Genomic DNA, 16,554 nt, shown 5'->3' with positions numbered 1-16,554 from the left:
TTATATTTAAATAATTAGTTTCATTGCTTTGTCTTCCACTTCACAGCATTCATTGAAAGGACCTTCAAGACCACAGCGTTGTTACTTTAAAACTGTTTATGATCACCAAGAAATAAAGAAACACTGAAAAAATAAAATTAATGATTTTCAGGATGGGAAAATTTAGGTATTTTATTTTTTGTTGGTGGAAAAAACGCAGATAACAGATTCAACAATTACATGGATTTATTAATGTGTAGGAGAGAAAGAGAGAGATACAAAAATATAAAAATATAAAAACGCTATACTTTTTTGCCTACTTTTCGCCAAATTCTTGGGTCATTGGGTGTTGAATGACGGATCTCACTTCCGAACGAGAATTGAACCCACAGTCGTCGTGTTAACAGTTGCACGCTTGTGCCTCTTATAGTCAATTAAACATCATATTTTTTTTGATAATAAAAGAAACTACATAATTTTGAAAAAACATATATATCAAATTGTAATATTCTAACAACATTGATTATCGACAGTCATATAAGTACATCAACGCAAGCTAGCAAAGCAAAATGCAAAAATATTTTACTTACAACAGTTCCAGGACAAAGACAACATAACTCTAACGACGTGCTTCATAATCTTCTCCTCCTCTTTCAACATTTTCCAAATAAAACTGGTAATGTTACATGTGACAGACATACAGTTGTAGAGAAACGCGTACCAGACGAACACGTGGATCATGAGATAACTTGACTAAAAGAAGACACATTATGCTGAAGTAGTTCAAATGTTTTTTTGCTTTAGCTTCAGGCTTTTGTATACCGCACATTACAGGGGCAAAGTCAAAGGGAACCTGAGAACCTAGTGTTAAGATATTTCGTTCCCATTAAGTCACTTCCGTTCCCCACTTTCCTCCAATGTCTGGAGGCATTGCGTGTTAAGTGGCGGTATTCAGCATCATCAAATAATTTTGTACCTCCAGAATTTGCTTCGTTACTTGAGTGAGGAAATGACAATAAAATATATTTTCTTCCTCGAGTGGGAATCAAACAATCAACATGTATAATAGTGGCACGCACTCCCCCACATATCGTTTTGAACGGAATTTAAAGTCTACATACCAGGTTTAATTTTTCCATTGTCTTAAAGAAACTATTATAATAATGAATAATCACCATTGCTACTCCAAAAAAAAGTATCCCACAAGAAAACATAAGCACTGTAGCTGTAAATATATAAATTATTTTGCTAGTTTGATAAAAAACATCATCCTTGTCCGAAAAGAAATCTGATACAACTTTATCTGCCGACTGTATCAGAAGCATTGACCACATCTGAAAATTTTACTATTTAAAATTCAAAGGAATTATATTATTATATTTTTAACGTATATAGAACAAGAAAATTACAAAAAAAGTAAAATTTTATAACCATTATCACAACAAATAATGAGAATTTCCAAAATGGTTGTCCTGGGACAGCTTTATTTGGAATTATAAACAGTTTTTACATACGACAAAGTAAGCTCAAATTAACTTATGACAAGTTCATTGTGAAGCTCCAGATTTTGTCGTTACAGAACCTAAGTAGCGTCTAGGGAGTGATAGTCGGTTAAAATGGATGAGAAATTCTTATATCTATGCAAGTATATTACGCTATATATACAGAAATATATATAAATATTAAATATGTAATAAAATACAAATATATGTTCAAACACTCCGTTTCCTTCGCACTGACGAATTTCAAGACGTTGCGTATTAAGTGTCTTTGTGTTCACATATATTTAGTATTTCGTTAAAAATCTTTTTTACAGTCGGATTTATTATTGTCTTTATAACATTTCTAATATTAATCAAATCCAGAATAGATTAAATACAATTATAGTGTTTAATCTATTCTGGATATATCAATAAATACGAAAAATAAATACGTAAAATTTATACATTTATATTAAAACTAGCGACCCTCTTGCGGCTTCGCCCGCTTTTACTACTGGATTATTCATATAATGTATGTTTGCAAAGAACTTAAGATAATGTGAAAATTAATTAAACCCTAATGCAACCCGCATTTTCGTAGTTTTAATAAGGATTTTCCAATTGTTTTACACAGCTAGGATTTTTTAGTAGGTACCGTAATTTTAAATCTGTGCTACTAATCTTTTCAAGTACTTATTAAAATATATTTAAATGACTATTTTTAGATAGTTAAATGACTATTTTTAAATGGAAGAAATTATAAACAAAAACCTACCTACTAATAACTACTACAAAAAATATGAAACCAAATATATCGCGCTGAAATAATACATTCAACTCCAATTATCCAATACGTGCAAACGCATCTAGATCTTCGTTGCTATAAAGGCAGGCGGGTTTTTTTTTCGAGCTTGTGGTTAATGCTGAAGAGGGTATTCTGTCCCTGATGAAAAGCAAGCACTACGTGTCTGCCTGTGAGGAAAATTAAATAGAATGCATCGGCCGGGAATCGAACCCGGGCCGCCCGCGTGGCAGGCGAGCATTCTACCACTGAACCACCGATCCGTGTAAGGCAGACGGGTGCGGCGGACGCATGGCGAGTGGCGAGCCGTTTCGCATCAAGGATTTTTTGATATTGTAACAACTTCTAAAGTACTTATTAAAATGAAAAACAGTAAAAGACAGTTTTGATCTACATTAAATGGCCAACGTAACTAATATACTTATTTATATACTGAGAGTAAGGGATAAGTGAAACTTGAGTAACATACAGCTGATGTGTCAACGGCGGGATGTGTCAACAATTAAATGCGTTTTTCTGTAAAACTATTCGCAATTTCGAAATAGCGTAAAAAGCAAATTTTATCTTCGTTTAACGTAGAAAATTAATAAATATTAATATTAATACCATTATGGAAAAATATGACTCACAATAAAGAAAAAATATATTGAAATTATTATTTTTAGACAGAAAAATGATCACTACACGTTATTCTTAAAAGATACGAATATGCCGTCGCGGACTTTTTTGTACATCTTATTAAGAGGAACGGAACGGAAAAAAATAATGTACTCCAGTACATTATTTTCATGTAGTACTTACCATTAAAGCAGCGCATGCGCGAAAGTGTCTCAACGGGTAGGACTTTATACATATTTATCGTATTTATGTAAATTTATATAAGAATGTACAAATAACAAACTATATATAAACCTTCTACGAAAAATACTCGACCTAATGGTGAAAACCGCATCAAAATCCGTTGGGTGGTTTAGAAGAAGAAGAGTTAGAAACAACAGACAGACACGAAAAGCGACTTTGTTTTATAAGATATAGGATAGGATACAATCAAACTCACCATAGTAAGTACACCGATGGCTATCACGGCGAGTTTCAACGGTACACACACGCAGCATTTCGTCTTATAGCCAATGCTGTCTACGGGCGACCGCCTTATCGACGACACCTTGTATTCTATTGAAGGCACAGGTGGAGGACAATGACAGAATTTCCACCTGAATAAATAATACTAGCATTTATCTGCGGCTTCGCCCGTGTTGACATATCTACTTGTTGTGTATGACACATGATACGCACTGGAGGTAACTCTGACGTACAGTGAATATATAATAATGGGTACATTGAAATGATTACTTATGTTAACCTATAGTTAGTAAGCTATATGTTCTAAGCATTATCCAGTTTTCGATTGTATATTAAGTGGCGGATTTCAACTCCGCGCTTTGTTTTGTTACGTTGCGCCGCTGGGTCACGAACGGGCTCAAATAATAAATAAAATATCTTAATACGGAAGAAACGGAATATCTTAATACTATGTACTTTCCTAGCCTCTCTTTTCCTTCCCTCTGCCTAGTCTACTATGTGCGGGATACAGAGTAAAGCTGAAAAAATTATGTTACTATATTTCAATACTGAACTACCTCTATAGCAGATGATACACTGCGCCATAATGGTGGGCGTAAACTTCATAATTTTGATTGGCAACACTTTAATTGTCAAACTTTAAGAAATAACTATTCATATATACTAACGGTACGTATTTCACACAACGACGAACCTCATGAAATTACTTCATCCAACTTCATATTATATGTGTCTATGTTAAAATTATATTTTGAAAGTCAAATATCTAAGAAAGTTATAATATATTTTGTAAGATGTTACATTTACGTAAGTCAGGGACACTTAGAAATTATTCTGATACTATATATATATTCTTGAGGCAAGGATTTCCCCAGCCTCTATATCCAATTCTTAAACTGAATTTAATTATATTCATCCCGAGCATGTGAATTTATAGTTTTTTATTAACTTCACGCTGTATCAGCACAAGGATCCTGGAAACCTAAGACGGCGAAGAGAAGACACTACGTTCTACAGCTTAGAAATGATAATATTAAATATATTATTACGTGTCCACATTTTAGGTACATTCAGAACTACACTAATGCCACTATAATAATTAATACACGCGGTTGAACTTTCATAAAAATATAAAATGGTACCAACGATTTTATAAAGCACATTTCTTTTCATGCACGAATGCCTGTTCTGGCTTGCGTTTGAGTTCTTTCCATGGTATTGTGTTAAGAAATATAACTGAAAACCAAAGAAAATAAAAATATTTAATAGATATTATTTAATTTTACAATATCTTATATGGTTATGTTATACTAGTAATTTTGACAGTCACAATATATACACATTTATGTCTTAATAGACATCTCTAATTATAAAATAAGGTTTCATTTCGATGATTGAAAAAAAGAAAAACATAAAAATAAAAACTGAGACCGTTGACATTCGAGGAGATGTAATATTGTATTTATTTAAATGTACTAGCGGCCCGCTCGCGGTTTCACCCGCGTGAACTATATTATTATTAATTTCTGTCTCCATGGCTACGACCTAGTGACGTCTTTGCAAAATTTGTGACTTATAGCATTTGTAATAACGAAGTTTCATACAAACTTGCGAGCCCAAAAACAACCCCTTAGAAGTCGAATATTGCAAATTCCCGTCTTAGCGAGCACCTACGTCCTATAAGTAACTCCTATGCAAAATTTGAGATTCCTAGCACTTGTAGTTTCTGAGATTTCGTGATGAGTGAGTGACCTTTCGATTTTATATATATACTAGCGGCCCGCTCGCGGTTTCAACCGCGTGAACTATGTTATTATTAATTTCTGTTTCCATGACTACGTCCTAGTGACGTCTATGCAAAATTTGAGACTCGCATTTGTAGTAACGAAGTTGCATACAAACTTTCGACCCCAAAAACAACCCCTTAGAAGTCGAATATTGCAAATTCCCGTCTTAGCGAGCACCTACGTCCTATAAGTAACTCCTAGGCAAAATTTGAGATTCCTAGCACTTGTAGTTTCTGAGATTTCGTGATGAGTGAGTGACCTTTCGATTTTATATATATAGATAGATAGATATTTCCATTTCTTCGCCCTGGTGTCGAGGTAGCGCAGCGATGAGTTCCGCCACTCAACACGCAATGCCTTCAGAATTCGGCGGAAAGTAGGGAACGGAGTGTCTTAACACTAGGTTCCCTCTGCCTACCCTGCTGTGTGCGGAATACAGTATGAAACTGATTTATTTATTTACATATTCGAAGTTAGAATATGCCATTTGATTACGCGGGCGAACTAAATATTTGGATTTAAATCTACAATCATCTATTTAAATAAAACAAGTAACAACTGTGCCACAATGGTGATTCTATAGTAATATTATAATGTGAAAAATTTATGAATCTGTTAAGTGACATCCCTCCCATATGCAGGTCAAGAGGTCTCTCGTAATAAGTGGCCACCGTACGTCACTCATGTGATGGGTATCTATACCTCTTTAAATGACCTTCAGAGGCCAGAGGCCAGTCGTGGCTCAGGGGTATAGGCGTGTTACTGTAAGCGCGATAGGTTGTGGGTTCGATTCTCATCCGAGGCAATTAAATATATATATAATAACCTGTATCGTTTTTAGTTGCACGCTTGTGCCCGGACGCCATGACTAGCCTGAAATATAAGTCCATAAATATTTTAAAATAAATATATCGAAAGCCACAACTCTCTGTAGCATTATATCTAGTATCACAATTTTAGACGCTGAAATACCTAAATGTTCCTTTATGGAGCTGGATAGCGGCCAACACTTGTTAGCTGGCGTTAAGTTCAATTTATTACATTATTACTTTTTGTTTATTCCTTTTATAATATAATTATGAGGAAAAAATGTTTTATAGGATACATCGAGGACATAAATTATTTGTTTTTGTTAAAAAAGGAAAATTAATTATTTTTATTTATATTTATAAGGATGGAGTAATGGTAATTTAATATCAGGTCGTCGGGGTGCATGGGGGAAGCGTGCACAAAAACTGTAAAAGCGGAAAAGAGTGTCTTAACTTTAGAAGCTAAAAAAAGAACAATGAATTTTCTCATAAATTATTTGAAACAACCACCATTACCTCCTTTAGTCTATCAACCCTTAAAATAGATCACATATCGATTTCTTACACGGAAATAGTATTTACCGTTTGCGGCATTATAAAATATTCGTTGAAATTACTCTATCTATTGTACTAGGTCAAGGTGGTTTTAAGTGATTCTTTTATGTATATATTTTTTGTTTTGTACTTATAGTATATAGTTTTTCTATTTAAAGCAAGCAAGCACGAAAGCGAATAAAAATCTGCGGTTCAGTCAACAACACTCTAAAACTATAAGTAGTCGTCGGTTTGATTCCCTTTCGGGGGATTGAATTATTTTCAATTCTTCGCTGTAATAAGAAAATAATACACGGCGATACGTTCCGCCGTAGTGCGTGGGGATTCCTCTGCCTACCGAGCTATATGAGAGAAATAACTAAATAAAAAAATATTTTTATTTACAAGCACAGAAGCCAGAGCAGGCCGTTAGTTTTCAATTAACGGGAGATATTCTACGAAGAATTTGACCTTTAAACTTCGCATACTACGAGTATACCTATGTATAGTACGTATGTAAGTTGTGCTCATTACTTGCATTCCATTTGTCAATTACTTTTTACAATATTTCAAACGGACGACATTTTTTTGTAAATAGTCAAATATTTAAGAATAAGATGCTTATAGCAGGGTAGGCAGAGGGAACCTGGGAATCTAACGTTAAGACACTCCATTCTTTATTAAGACATTTCCGTTCTCCACATTCCGCCGAATTTTCGAGGCATTGCGAGTTGCGGAACTCAACACCGTGCTTTACCAAAGCGAGAAAATGAAAATATTTATTATTCCATTCTTCTGAGTGTGTGTTTTTAAATATTTTTTTACTTGCAGGTATCTCATATCTATCTGCATATACAGCTTAGCCATCCGCCTACTTTTGCAATATTACATATTGATTGCAATCCGGACACAAGTCCCGTGTCGCCTTATAAGTAAAATGTAATAATTTCTTTGATTAATAGTTAATCCTACAACTATTATGAATAAAATTAGGATCTCTTAAAAAAACCAGCTACTTCCTTCATAGCAGCGGATGCAAGGGAACCTAGTGTTTAAGCATTCTCTTCGCCACGCACTGCCGAACTTTTAATACATTGCATATTGACTGGCGAAACGGAATACCGTGCTTTATCTGACAGCCTGAAATTATTTTCATTTACCCGTCGTAAATGAAAATAATTTCAGTACAATCCACAGAGTGGATATCGAACCCACAAGCGTTGCGTTTTTAGCCAGAGGCTACCTCACGCCACGACGCGACGGCCTGTTTAACTCTCAAAGCCTATAAAGTATATTTCTAAATATTTCCCATACATATTTACAAAATAAGTATAAAAATAACATAAAAATAAAAAACCATACCGCAGCCAAGTATCGATAGTCGATAGTAGAGCACACTCAACAAATTCGAGCGCACGATAAAATATTCAGAGAGCTTCTCTTATTATGCCCCCGTTAGACTCGCTTCAATAGATTGGACAGTATCTTTATAGGGTTATATTCTAATATATCATAGTTTCAGCTTGTTTTAAGCTTGTTAAAGATAGGGGGAAATGTTCAATTTAAAATTAATCTGGCATTGGAAAGGCCTTTATGGCGCAACGAAACAGCATATGACTGTGAATATGATGGGTGTGAGTTCAATCTTCACTCAGGTAAATGATTATATTTTAATTATTTTCTTTTCCCTAATAAACAAGGCGCGACCGTGAGTTTAGCTATACAATACACAATGTTTCGAAAATTGGGTGGCAAGCAAGGATTTCTGCTGAATGTAGTTTACCTTTTACCTCATATCCAACCGAAAACTATTCCGGTCTTGCACTGCTCGCATTCATCCACTGATAGTTACCTTCTTTAAATTGTCTGCCCGTCGTGTTGGAGTCCTATAAACCTGAGCGCAGTCTTAACTCTAACACCCATTGACTCTTTCGACCGTCGCGTCGCGTCGGTGTGCCTGGAGTCTATGGACGTGGCTGGTACTGTCGGACTTTGGTTGTGTGGTGAACCACTTGAAAAAAAAGAGTAAGCTACTTTTAATTTATGGACTAGATCAACGGCCATTGTTTACGTTTTGGCTCCCAAGATCATCTCTTGTGGGACTCGGTGATTGAAGATTAGTACATTGTGGGACAATGACGTCGAGCCCCGGGTATAATCTCAAATTATGCTGGCCAAGTTAGACCATGTTTTCTATCAATTTTTCAATCCCCCTAAGCCTTAACTTCGCTTCACATAAATATCCTCTTCTAATGTCGTATTTGTGCGAAAATATAACACAGAACAGCATTTGTTACTTTATTGTATAAGTAAATATTTAGAAAAACATTAAGTTCTCGACAAGTTCAGTTCAGGAGTTCCCTCCGGTGTATTTATTACATTATGCCGGTGACAAGGGGTAAAGGCTGGAACGTCTCAACTTAAATTAACTTAATTATTTACTTAAACTTTATGTAGCGGCTTATAACTAGTGCTTCTGCCTACGTGTAAGTTAAGTCGTTAGAATATGTTTTAAATGGTTAAGTGACGTGGTAAGAAATGGATGAGTGGGAGTATTTCAAAGAGGGAACCTAGTGATAAGACATTCCGTCCCCCATTCTCCGTGTAATTCTTGGCGGAGTTCAACCCCGCGATGTATCTTGTTACTACAGATAGGAATTGAAAATAAATTATTCCCCCGATCTGGAATTAAACCCACAGCGTACCGTTTAAAAAAAAACACTGTGCCGCTGCACCACGACAGCGTGCTTTAGATAATAAAACGTATGGACCGAATATCTGTAGTGTCCGAGGAAATAATAATAACAAAAATATAATTAATTTTAAAATATATTTAATTCAACATCAATTGAATTCATCCAATAAACGGAGTGGGGCAGTGGGTTAGCTTCTAACTGTAAATGCGATGGTTGTGGGTTCGATTTCATTAGGGATATTATTATCTTTGATTTTTTTGCATTTCCACGGAGTTAAGCTCTACCATTCAACGTTATTTATTTATTTATATTTTATTAGGGAAACAAACAGAAATATTAGTTATATCTAGAAATTAGACGGAAAATTGATTGAGAAAAGTTGGTCAATATTTACTTCAACACCAATTAAATCTAAATAAAAAGTAAATACAACGTTTGAAAATAACATTTAATATTTGAAATATTACCAAAAGCTTTTAAATTTAATATACTTTTTTTATATAAAATTAATAAAGATTTTTAAAACGAAATAAAGATGGGAATATTTCTAAGAATTCTTGTTTATAATTCATCAAAGAGGTGTTGTCGACGAAATGGAAGATAAACATTGCGTGACCTACGTAACGTTTCAATTATTTTGTTTTAAAAAAAAATCATTTATCTCGCATCTTTTTTTTGTATAAAATAAACTGAAATATAAAAAAATATAACAAGTTGTTTATTTTTGCTGATGTTTCGCCCGAGGTTATTTTGAAATTGTACCGTTGTTTATAAGTTGTGAGTATGCACTCATTTTGTATGAAATGAACTACAAACGTATATTTGTATGTATTTGTACGGGTGTATGCAAACCACGTAATCAAAATCTATAGGGTATTTTGTGTAGTCTTATACATATGAAATTTGGCAAAAAAAAACTGTAGAAAGGAAATTTATATTTATATTACAGACATTTATTTCACACGAAAAGTGTGCATGTTCATATTCGCCCAAAAAACGACGTATTATTATTAATTTATACCATATTCAATTATATTAATAATAGTACGGTATGTCCCTGCGACGCAGTTTGATTGAGCTAGCACTTACCACTTTGAAATTCAGATTACGCTCTTGAATTATACGAGCAGGTGCAGTACGGAGAGCGCGTTCTCGTTCACTTACTACTATTATATGTTATGTCATTTTACATGTTTAACACATATATGGGTCATAATCAGAAAAAGTGTACATTTTGTGTCTTTTCTTGTCCCGCTACTTTGAATGCGTTTTAAAAATACAATTTTAAAGATAATTTAAATATTTTGCCATTTAAGATAAATTTACTTATTAACTTAAAGATTTTTGTAATATTTTAAATGTATTATGGCTAATAATAGTATTTTTTGTTAGTTGCAAAAAACTTTTCAAAATGCTTCCATACAATTTTTCGTGTCCCATTCACCACTTTACTTTTTAAAAATTGATTTGTTACGAATATTTATGGTTTTATTTGATTTCAGATATGTTTATATTACTTTACTTTATGCATAATATTAAATAGAACTACTTTTATTGATACATTATTTAATAAATAATAAATATGAATTAAGTAAATTTGTCCCAAAATATTGTCTTTTTGTTACTCAGGGCTAGTAACGTACAATTAAAATATGAATGCAATTATTTTGGATGGTGTTTAATATTATTTTTTGTGTTGGCACCATAATTCTAAAAGTCAATGCTGTCGTAGCTATAACCAGTAATGTTCTCGCAGCAGTTGAGGGGTTCAAATGTTTTAGAGGGAATGCGTGAAATTACATCTCAGGGTTATAAACGGCTTTTATTTTGGTAAGTATTATATAATTTCGTTTTCTTGTTTATGTTATTTGCTTCTTTTTACAAAATCTCAAAAAAGAACTTCAGTGCTTGCACATGCAACACGTGGCTTATGATCAAATATTTAAAAATGTTAGAATTTCTCAGACTTCATTCTCAATTTTGTTATATTTCGTTACGTAACGAAACTGAGAAAAAATGAAGCCTAGTTCATAATTACGTTACCATCGGAAGATATTAATATAAAAAAAAATTGCTGGAATATGAAAAAAAACAATTGGTGACTTTTGATAACGTAAAGTAACCAAAAATAATGATTTTTAAGTTTTTTGCCTGTTTGCTTGTTTGTCTAATGTATTTGTGCACGCTTATCTCAGAAACGGCTTAACCGATTTAGTTAAAAACATATTTTTATTCTTCCTGAAATTAGTTGTGATTTTGTACTTACTATTTTTTTTCTCTGGAGATAGTCAATTAATAAATATGTAGCTCAAGCGGGTGAGGCTTTAATTTAAAAAAAAATACGTTCTGTACTAGCGTTGTTAAAGTTAAAGTTAAAGTGATCTAAACAATGAACATAAAATGTTATTAAATACCTATTGATACATATTTTTTTATTTTCAGTAAGCGTCATGGCTCCTATATCTGCTGCTGAAAGACAATAAAGATATAGAGAACGTTTTAAACAGACCAATCCTATTAAATATGAAGATATGCGGAATAAACACCTACAAAGAATTACACTTAATTCCCGTGATAACGACTCAAATTTTGGTATATTTTAAAGTGGATTTAATTTTATCATTAACTTTGTGATCTCTAACTAGAAATATAAGTTTATAACGTTACGAACTAGCATTATTATATCGTTAATATTGTCAATTTGTTATGTTTTCTTACATTTATAATCTGTTAATTCAACGATTGAATCTTTAAAATTTTAATCTGTGTCTCGAATTTTATTTATATAATATTCTTATTTTGTTGTGTATAATGCCTTATGACATCAGTTTCGTAACAAACATTATCAGTGTTGTTACTTATCAGTTACGTTACGAATACGAAAATGTCCACTTTTCTGATTATGACCCATATATGTAATGTATGTAGTGCAGTGGCTATTTGTGATTGTGGTTCTGGGATCGAATTCGCACTTTTCGACCAAATTTCGAGATATTGGATGTTAAATGTCTTAATTCAACGACATGCTTTGTCTTCAAAGCAGAGCGAGGAAATTTAAATAAATACTTGAGCATCGAGTTAAGTTTAATTATAACATTTAAAAGTTATTAGCTAAAGGCTAATAATAGTTACCAAATTTTGAAATTGTAAAAACCTTCTGATATTACATATATGTTCTAAATTACTATGGTAAAAATGTTTTTTGTCTCTCTTAATAATTTGTCTAATACGCTGTTTGCAAGTTTAGACTCTAAGCCGAACATAAAGTTAACAAAACAAACATACACGAGTTAGATCTAATCATCCACATCGATTGTAGTGAAGCAGAACGGCGAAGCACTCTCAATATCGGTGGTTACATAAGTTGGCTCTTTCTTGGCAGCACGCTGCACCACTATGCGGTTGTAGTTATTAGATAATTAGTCTCTTTGCTAATAAATCTTACTTAAGTAAAGTGTAGTTGTGTTGCAAGGAAATTATTGGAATTTTGTATGGAATTGCAGGAAATGGGGAATGAAGAATTCACTAAAAAAACAAATTGCTTGCTTTAAGAGATTCGTACTTTAAATACAATGTTATTTGTCTATGCTCGTATATATGTAAAAATTAAATTTAAATTATTTCCTTTTCCCTCATTTAATAGACAAAGCGCGGCGTTGAGTTCCGCCACTGTGTAAGCATTTACTCGAACCTTGGGTGGAAACAGAGTATCTTAACACTAGGTTCCAGAGGGAACCTATAGGCAGGATAGGCAGAGGCCTATCCTGCTTTATGTGGTAAGCGTCAACTTAGAAAAACAACTAACCTAGAAGGGATAAAGTTATAACTTCGCGTAGGCATTCGTAGCAAGTCGTAGCAAAATGTCGTCGACATTTAAACCATGTAGAACTGAATAAACGAAGTAACAAGTGTACAAATTATTATTAATATTAAAAAAAATAAGCATTACGCTCCATCCCAGATATAGTAAGGTAAGTAGAAGGAATCTAGAAACTTAGTATTAAAACACTCTCTTCCCTTTAATACACTTCCGTTTCCGCAAGTTCCTCAAGAATTTGAGACATTGCATTTTGAATGGTGGATGTCACTATGTCTTACCACAAGGGAGAAATAAATATAGTTTTTTGCCCTGGTTGGGGATTGAATCCACAACAAACAATTTACAGTCATGCTCTATTACACTACGCTAGGCCGATCTCAAAAATATAATCTAAAATATAAATAAATACAAGATACTTTTTTAGAAATTTTTTCATAAGCAAACTATTTATTCTTATCAAGACTATTTTAATAATATTAAAATGCGTCTTTTGTTCATAGTAAAGAACGTTGCTTGCATTTGCAGTCTTGCAAAGTAGCTATTTTATAAAGGCTACTATTAAATTCTTATTCTATAATGGATTTCTCTCCCTAAAAACATTTTTTTTTTCAGCTAGGCAAAAGGAGTCTAGTATTAAGACACTCCTCTCCCCACTTTCCGCCGAATTCTGGAGGCATTCTTTCCAGGTCGATACAACCTGGGTACCTTCAAAAAGCGCGTCCATCCATCTCCACCTTAGAGATACTGTTATTACGATTACTCTTATCTTAGAGATCGGCAACGCACTTATAGCTGCTCTGGTGTTACACGAAGAGCGGCCGTGTTTTTTTTTAATTCCAACGTATCGGGACTCAAACCCGCGCCTCCTGGAAACCGTTTAGTCCGATATGGCTAGCGCGGGTTCGATTCCACTAAGCCTAAAAAGTTATACGCTCCCCAAAAAATATATATCTATCCTGAATATTACTTTAACATGTTAAAAATAAATAAATACTCGTATATTCCGTAGTAAGCGTAAAATTCAACGCAATATATTTGTGTAATATCAATATAAGAAGATCTTTATGTGCTTAATTTATTATCTCTCATACCATTAGTGTCACATTTTTCACTTTCCCATTACACAGCGATTTTTATATTTAAATTTTCTTAGCGATAATAATCGCATTTATAAAATACGAACAATATATTTTTGTAAGTTCACGCTGTGGAACCTGGGAACCTGGGTACCTAGTGTTAAGACACTTCCATTCCCCACTTTCCGCAGAATTTTTGAGTAATTGCGTTTTAAGAGGCGAAACTCAATGCTACGCTTTGCTTCCATACCAGAGAAAGGAACTTAAAAAAAATATATAATAATGATATTTTTTACAAAACTCAACCCTTTGTATAGAATCAAATACAATTAATTTTTGTTACATGTATGCAGCATAGAATATACGTTTAAACCTTATGATTCAATGTTTATTTTTCCTCTAATCTACTTTGAGAGATAAGAGAGCGCTGTGTTTACGTACGGCTTAACAAAACATTATATCATTCTTATTTTTTGAGTTTCACTCTGTATCCCGAACATAGCATAGGGAACTTGGAAACGTTATGTTAAGAAACTACCGTTCTCCACTTTTTGAGCAATTCTGGAGGTATTGCGTGTTGAGTGGCGGAAGTAGAAATTCAACGCCGCGCTTTACCTCGTTACCAGAGCGAGGAAATTAAAATATTTAGTTTTTTATCTTATCGAATGGGAATTTCGCGTTTACAGGCCTCAGTATGGACCATATTTTAGCACTAACTAAAATTTATGTTTTTATATAAAAGGAGAGATAATAAATTACTTAACTATCGCTACTGTACAAGCAACATCTCGAAAATTGATCGATGCGTGGGGAACGGAGTGTCTAACACTAGGTTTCTAGACCCTACTGCCAACCATGCTATGACGTAGTAGCTGCGTGAAAATAAAAAATTGCGTTTGATTTCTACATGTTATTCTTCATATTAATAAGATTTGAAGATAATCCATTACGCAATTGCAATTTATTTTTAAAGGAATAATTTACACATTTTATTTTGTCAATGAATAATTTAAATTAAACTATATTATTAATATTTAATTATTAACATGTAATAATTTAAAATATTTTAACCTTACTGCATTAAATCTAGTGAACCTGCGCAAGTTGCGGCAGACAGCCAGTCGCTTTCCACCATCTTTGGAGCTCACACGTGCTTATTTGGAAAACAAAGTGCTTTGCCGCGAACGAATGTATTGTGACAGTGACAGTTGGTGTTTCTTTTTTAATTTTAAAAACTAAATTTGTTGACTGAGGTATTGGATTATAAGTTTTTTACGGTAAGATGTTTTTGTTTTTTTTTATTATTTATGTATAAGACGTAAAATTTTGAATTATATTTACCTGTTAATAAAATTACAATATAAATAATTGTATATACTTGATAATTTTTGAATTTCGTTTTGTTATGAAATTAAAAATATAGGATATATAAAAATGCTTTTAAACACGCATATCACGCAATTTATTTATAATAAAAAATATTTGTTAAAATATAACTTCATCATAAATTAATGAATAAAATATGCTTATTTTTAATTAAACATCCCATAACATCAGTCGCAGTTTCATAAAGCGTGAAAGCACAAGCGCGTGACTACCGTAAACGCGACAAGTTTTAGGTTTGGTTCCCACTCGAGGAAATAGAATATTTAATATTTTCATTTCGTCGCTCTAGGGTTGATGCAAAGCGTCGCCTTGAATTCCGCCACTCAACACGCAAATCCTCCAGAATTCGGCGGACAGTAGAAGCGGAGTGTTTTAACATTCCTCCCTTTCTTAGGCTCCCTCTGCCTACCCTGCTAGGTGCGGGATACAGCCTGAAGATGGATTGCATTTTAACTATTTTTGTATTTATTGTAGGCACGTGATCCACTTGTTATTATCGTTAAGTTTATAATTAGAAAAAGGAGTTGACCCTTTTATGATAGGTATATGCGTAGAAATTACATTCTATATAAAGATGTTTGGGATTGTATTCTGTATGTTTAACATATTTAATATTTTATTCAATACGAAAGAATATTATCAAAAATATATATAATATTTTTAACATAATCGGACTCGAACCCGGACCTCTTATTAACATTTTTATGTTTTCTAAAATATGGTATACTGTTTTTTAATTCAGAAATAGAAAATGAAATATTTTTATGTTAGAATTTTTTGTATTTAATTGTGTGTTAGCTACGTTAATTAACTTTTTCAATTTCTTGGGACTAAAATATCGACACAGTCGAGATATTATCAAAGTTACCTATAGAGTATAATTTACTTTTATAAAGTTTTTCTTACCATAAATAAATAACTTCAGATAAATTTTCAGATATATTTCGTAAAAAAATATTTATTTTTTAGTTATTTGTTAGTAAAAAAAACTGATGACAAAACCTGACTCAGTAAAATTTGATGACAGGCTTACGGAAATATGATCTGTCAAAGCAGATAACAATTTTAAAGTTTTTAAAAAAGATAATTATCTACATTAGA

At 32.9% G+C, this 16,554-nt stretch overlaps 2 protein-coding genes across 2 annotated transcripts in view; one reads left to right on the top strand and one right to left on the bottom strand.

The window, feature by feature from the left end:
• Positions 1–64: 64 nt before the first annotated feature.
• On the bottom strand, positions 65–8,539 carry LOC146528233 (uncharacterized). Its single transcript, XM_085202781.1, has 5 exons — positions 8,370–8,539; positions 3,320–3,476; positions 1,155–1,313; positions 570–732; positions 65–123 (listed from the first exon to the last, which is right to left on the bottom strand). The coding sequence occupies exons 1-5, from the start codon at positions 8,537–8,539 to the stop codon at positions 65–67; spliced, it is 708 nt and encodes a 235-aa protein (XP_085058907.1).
• A 6,667-nt stretch (positions 8,540–15,206) lies between these two features.
• Positions 15,207–16,554, top strand: part of LOC146528232 (octopamine receptor beta-1R-like) — a 58,886-nt gene continuing 57,538 nt past the window's right edge. Inside the window, exon 1 of the mRNA XM_085202575.1 lies at positions 15,207–15,344. The gene's annotated coding sequence lies outside the window, so the exon portion shown is untranslated. The remainder of the gene's footprint in view (positions 15,345–16,554) is intronic.

This window comes from Heliconius melpomene, chromosome 19 (genome assembly GCF_056956725.1).
Source record: "Heliconius melpomene rosina isolate 202511_hmr_F chromosome 19, ASM5695672v1, whole genome shotgun sequence".
NCBI classification, from domain to species: Eukaryota; Metazoa; Arthropoda; class Insecta; order Lepidoptera; family Nymphalidae; genus Heliconius; species Heliconius melpomene.
Note: the sequence above shows the minus strand (reverse complement) of the source record. Positions and strands in the feature narration are given on the sequence as shown.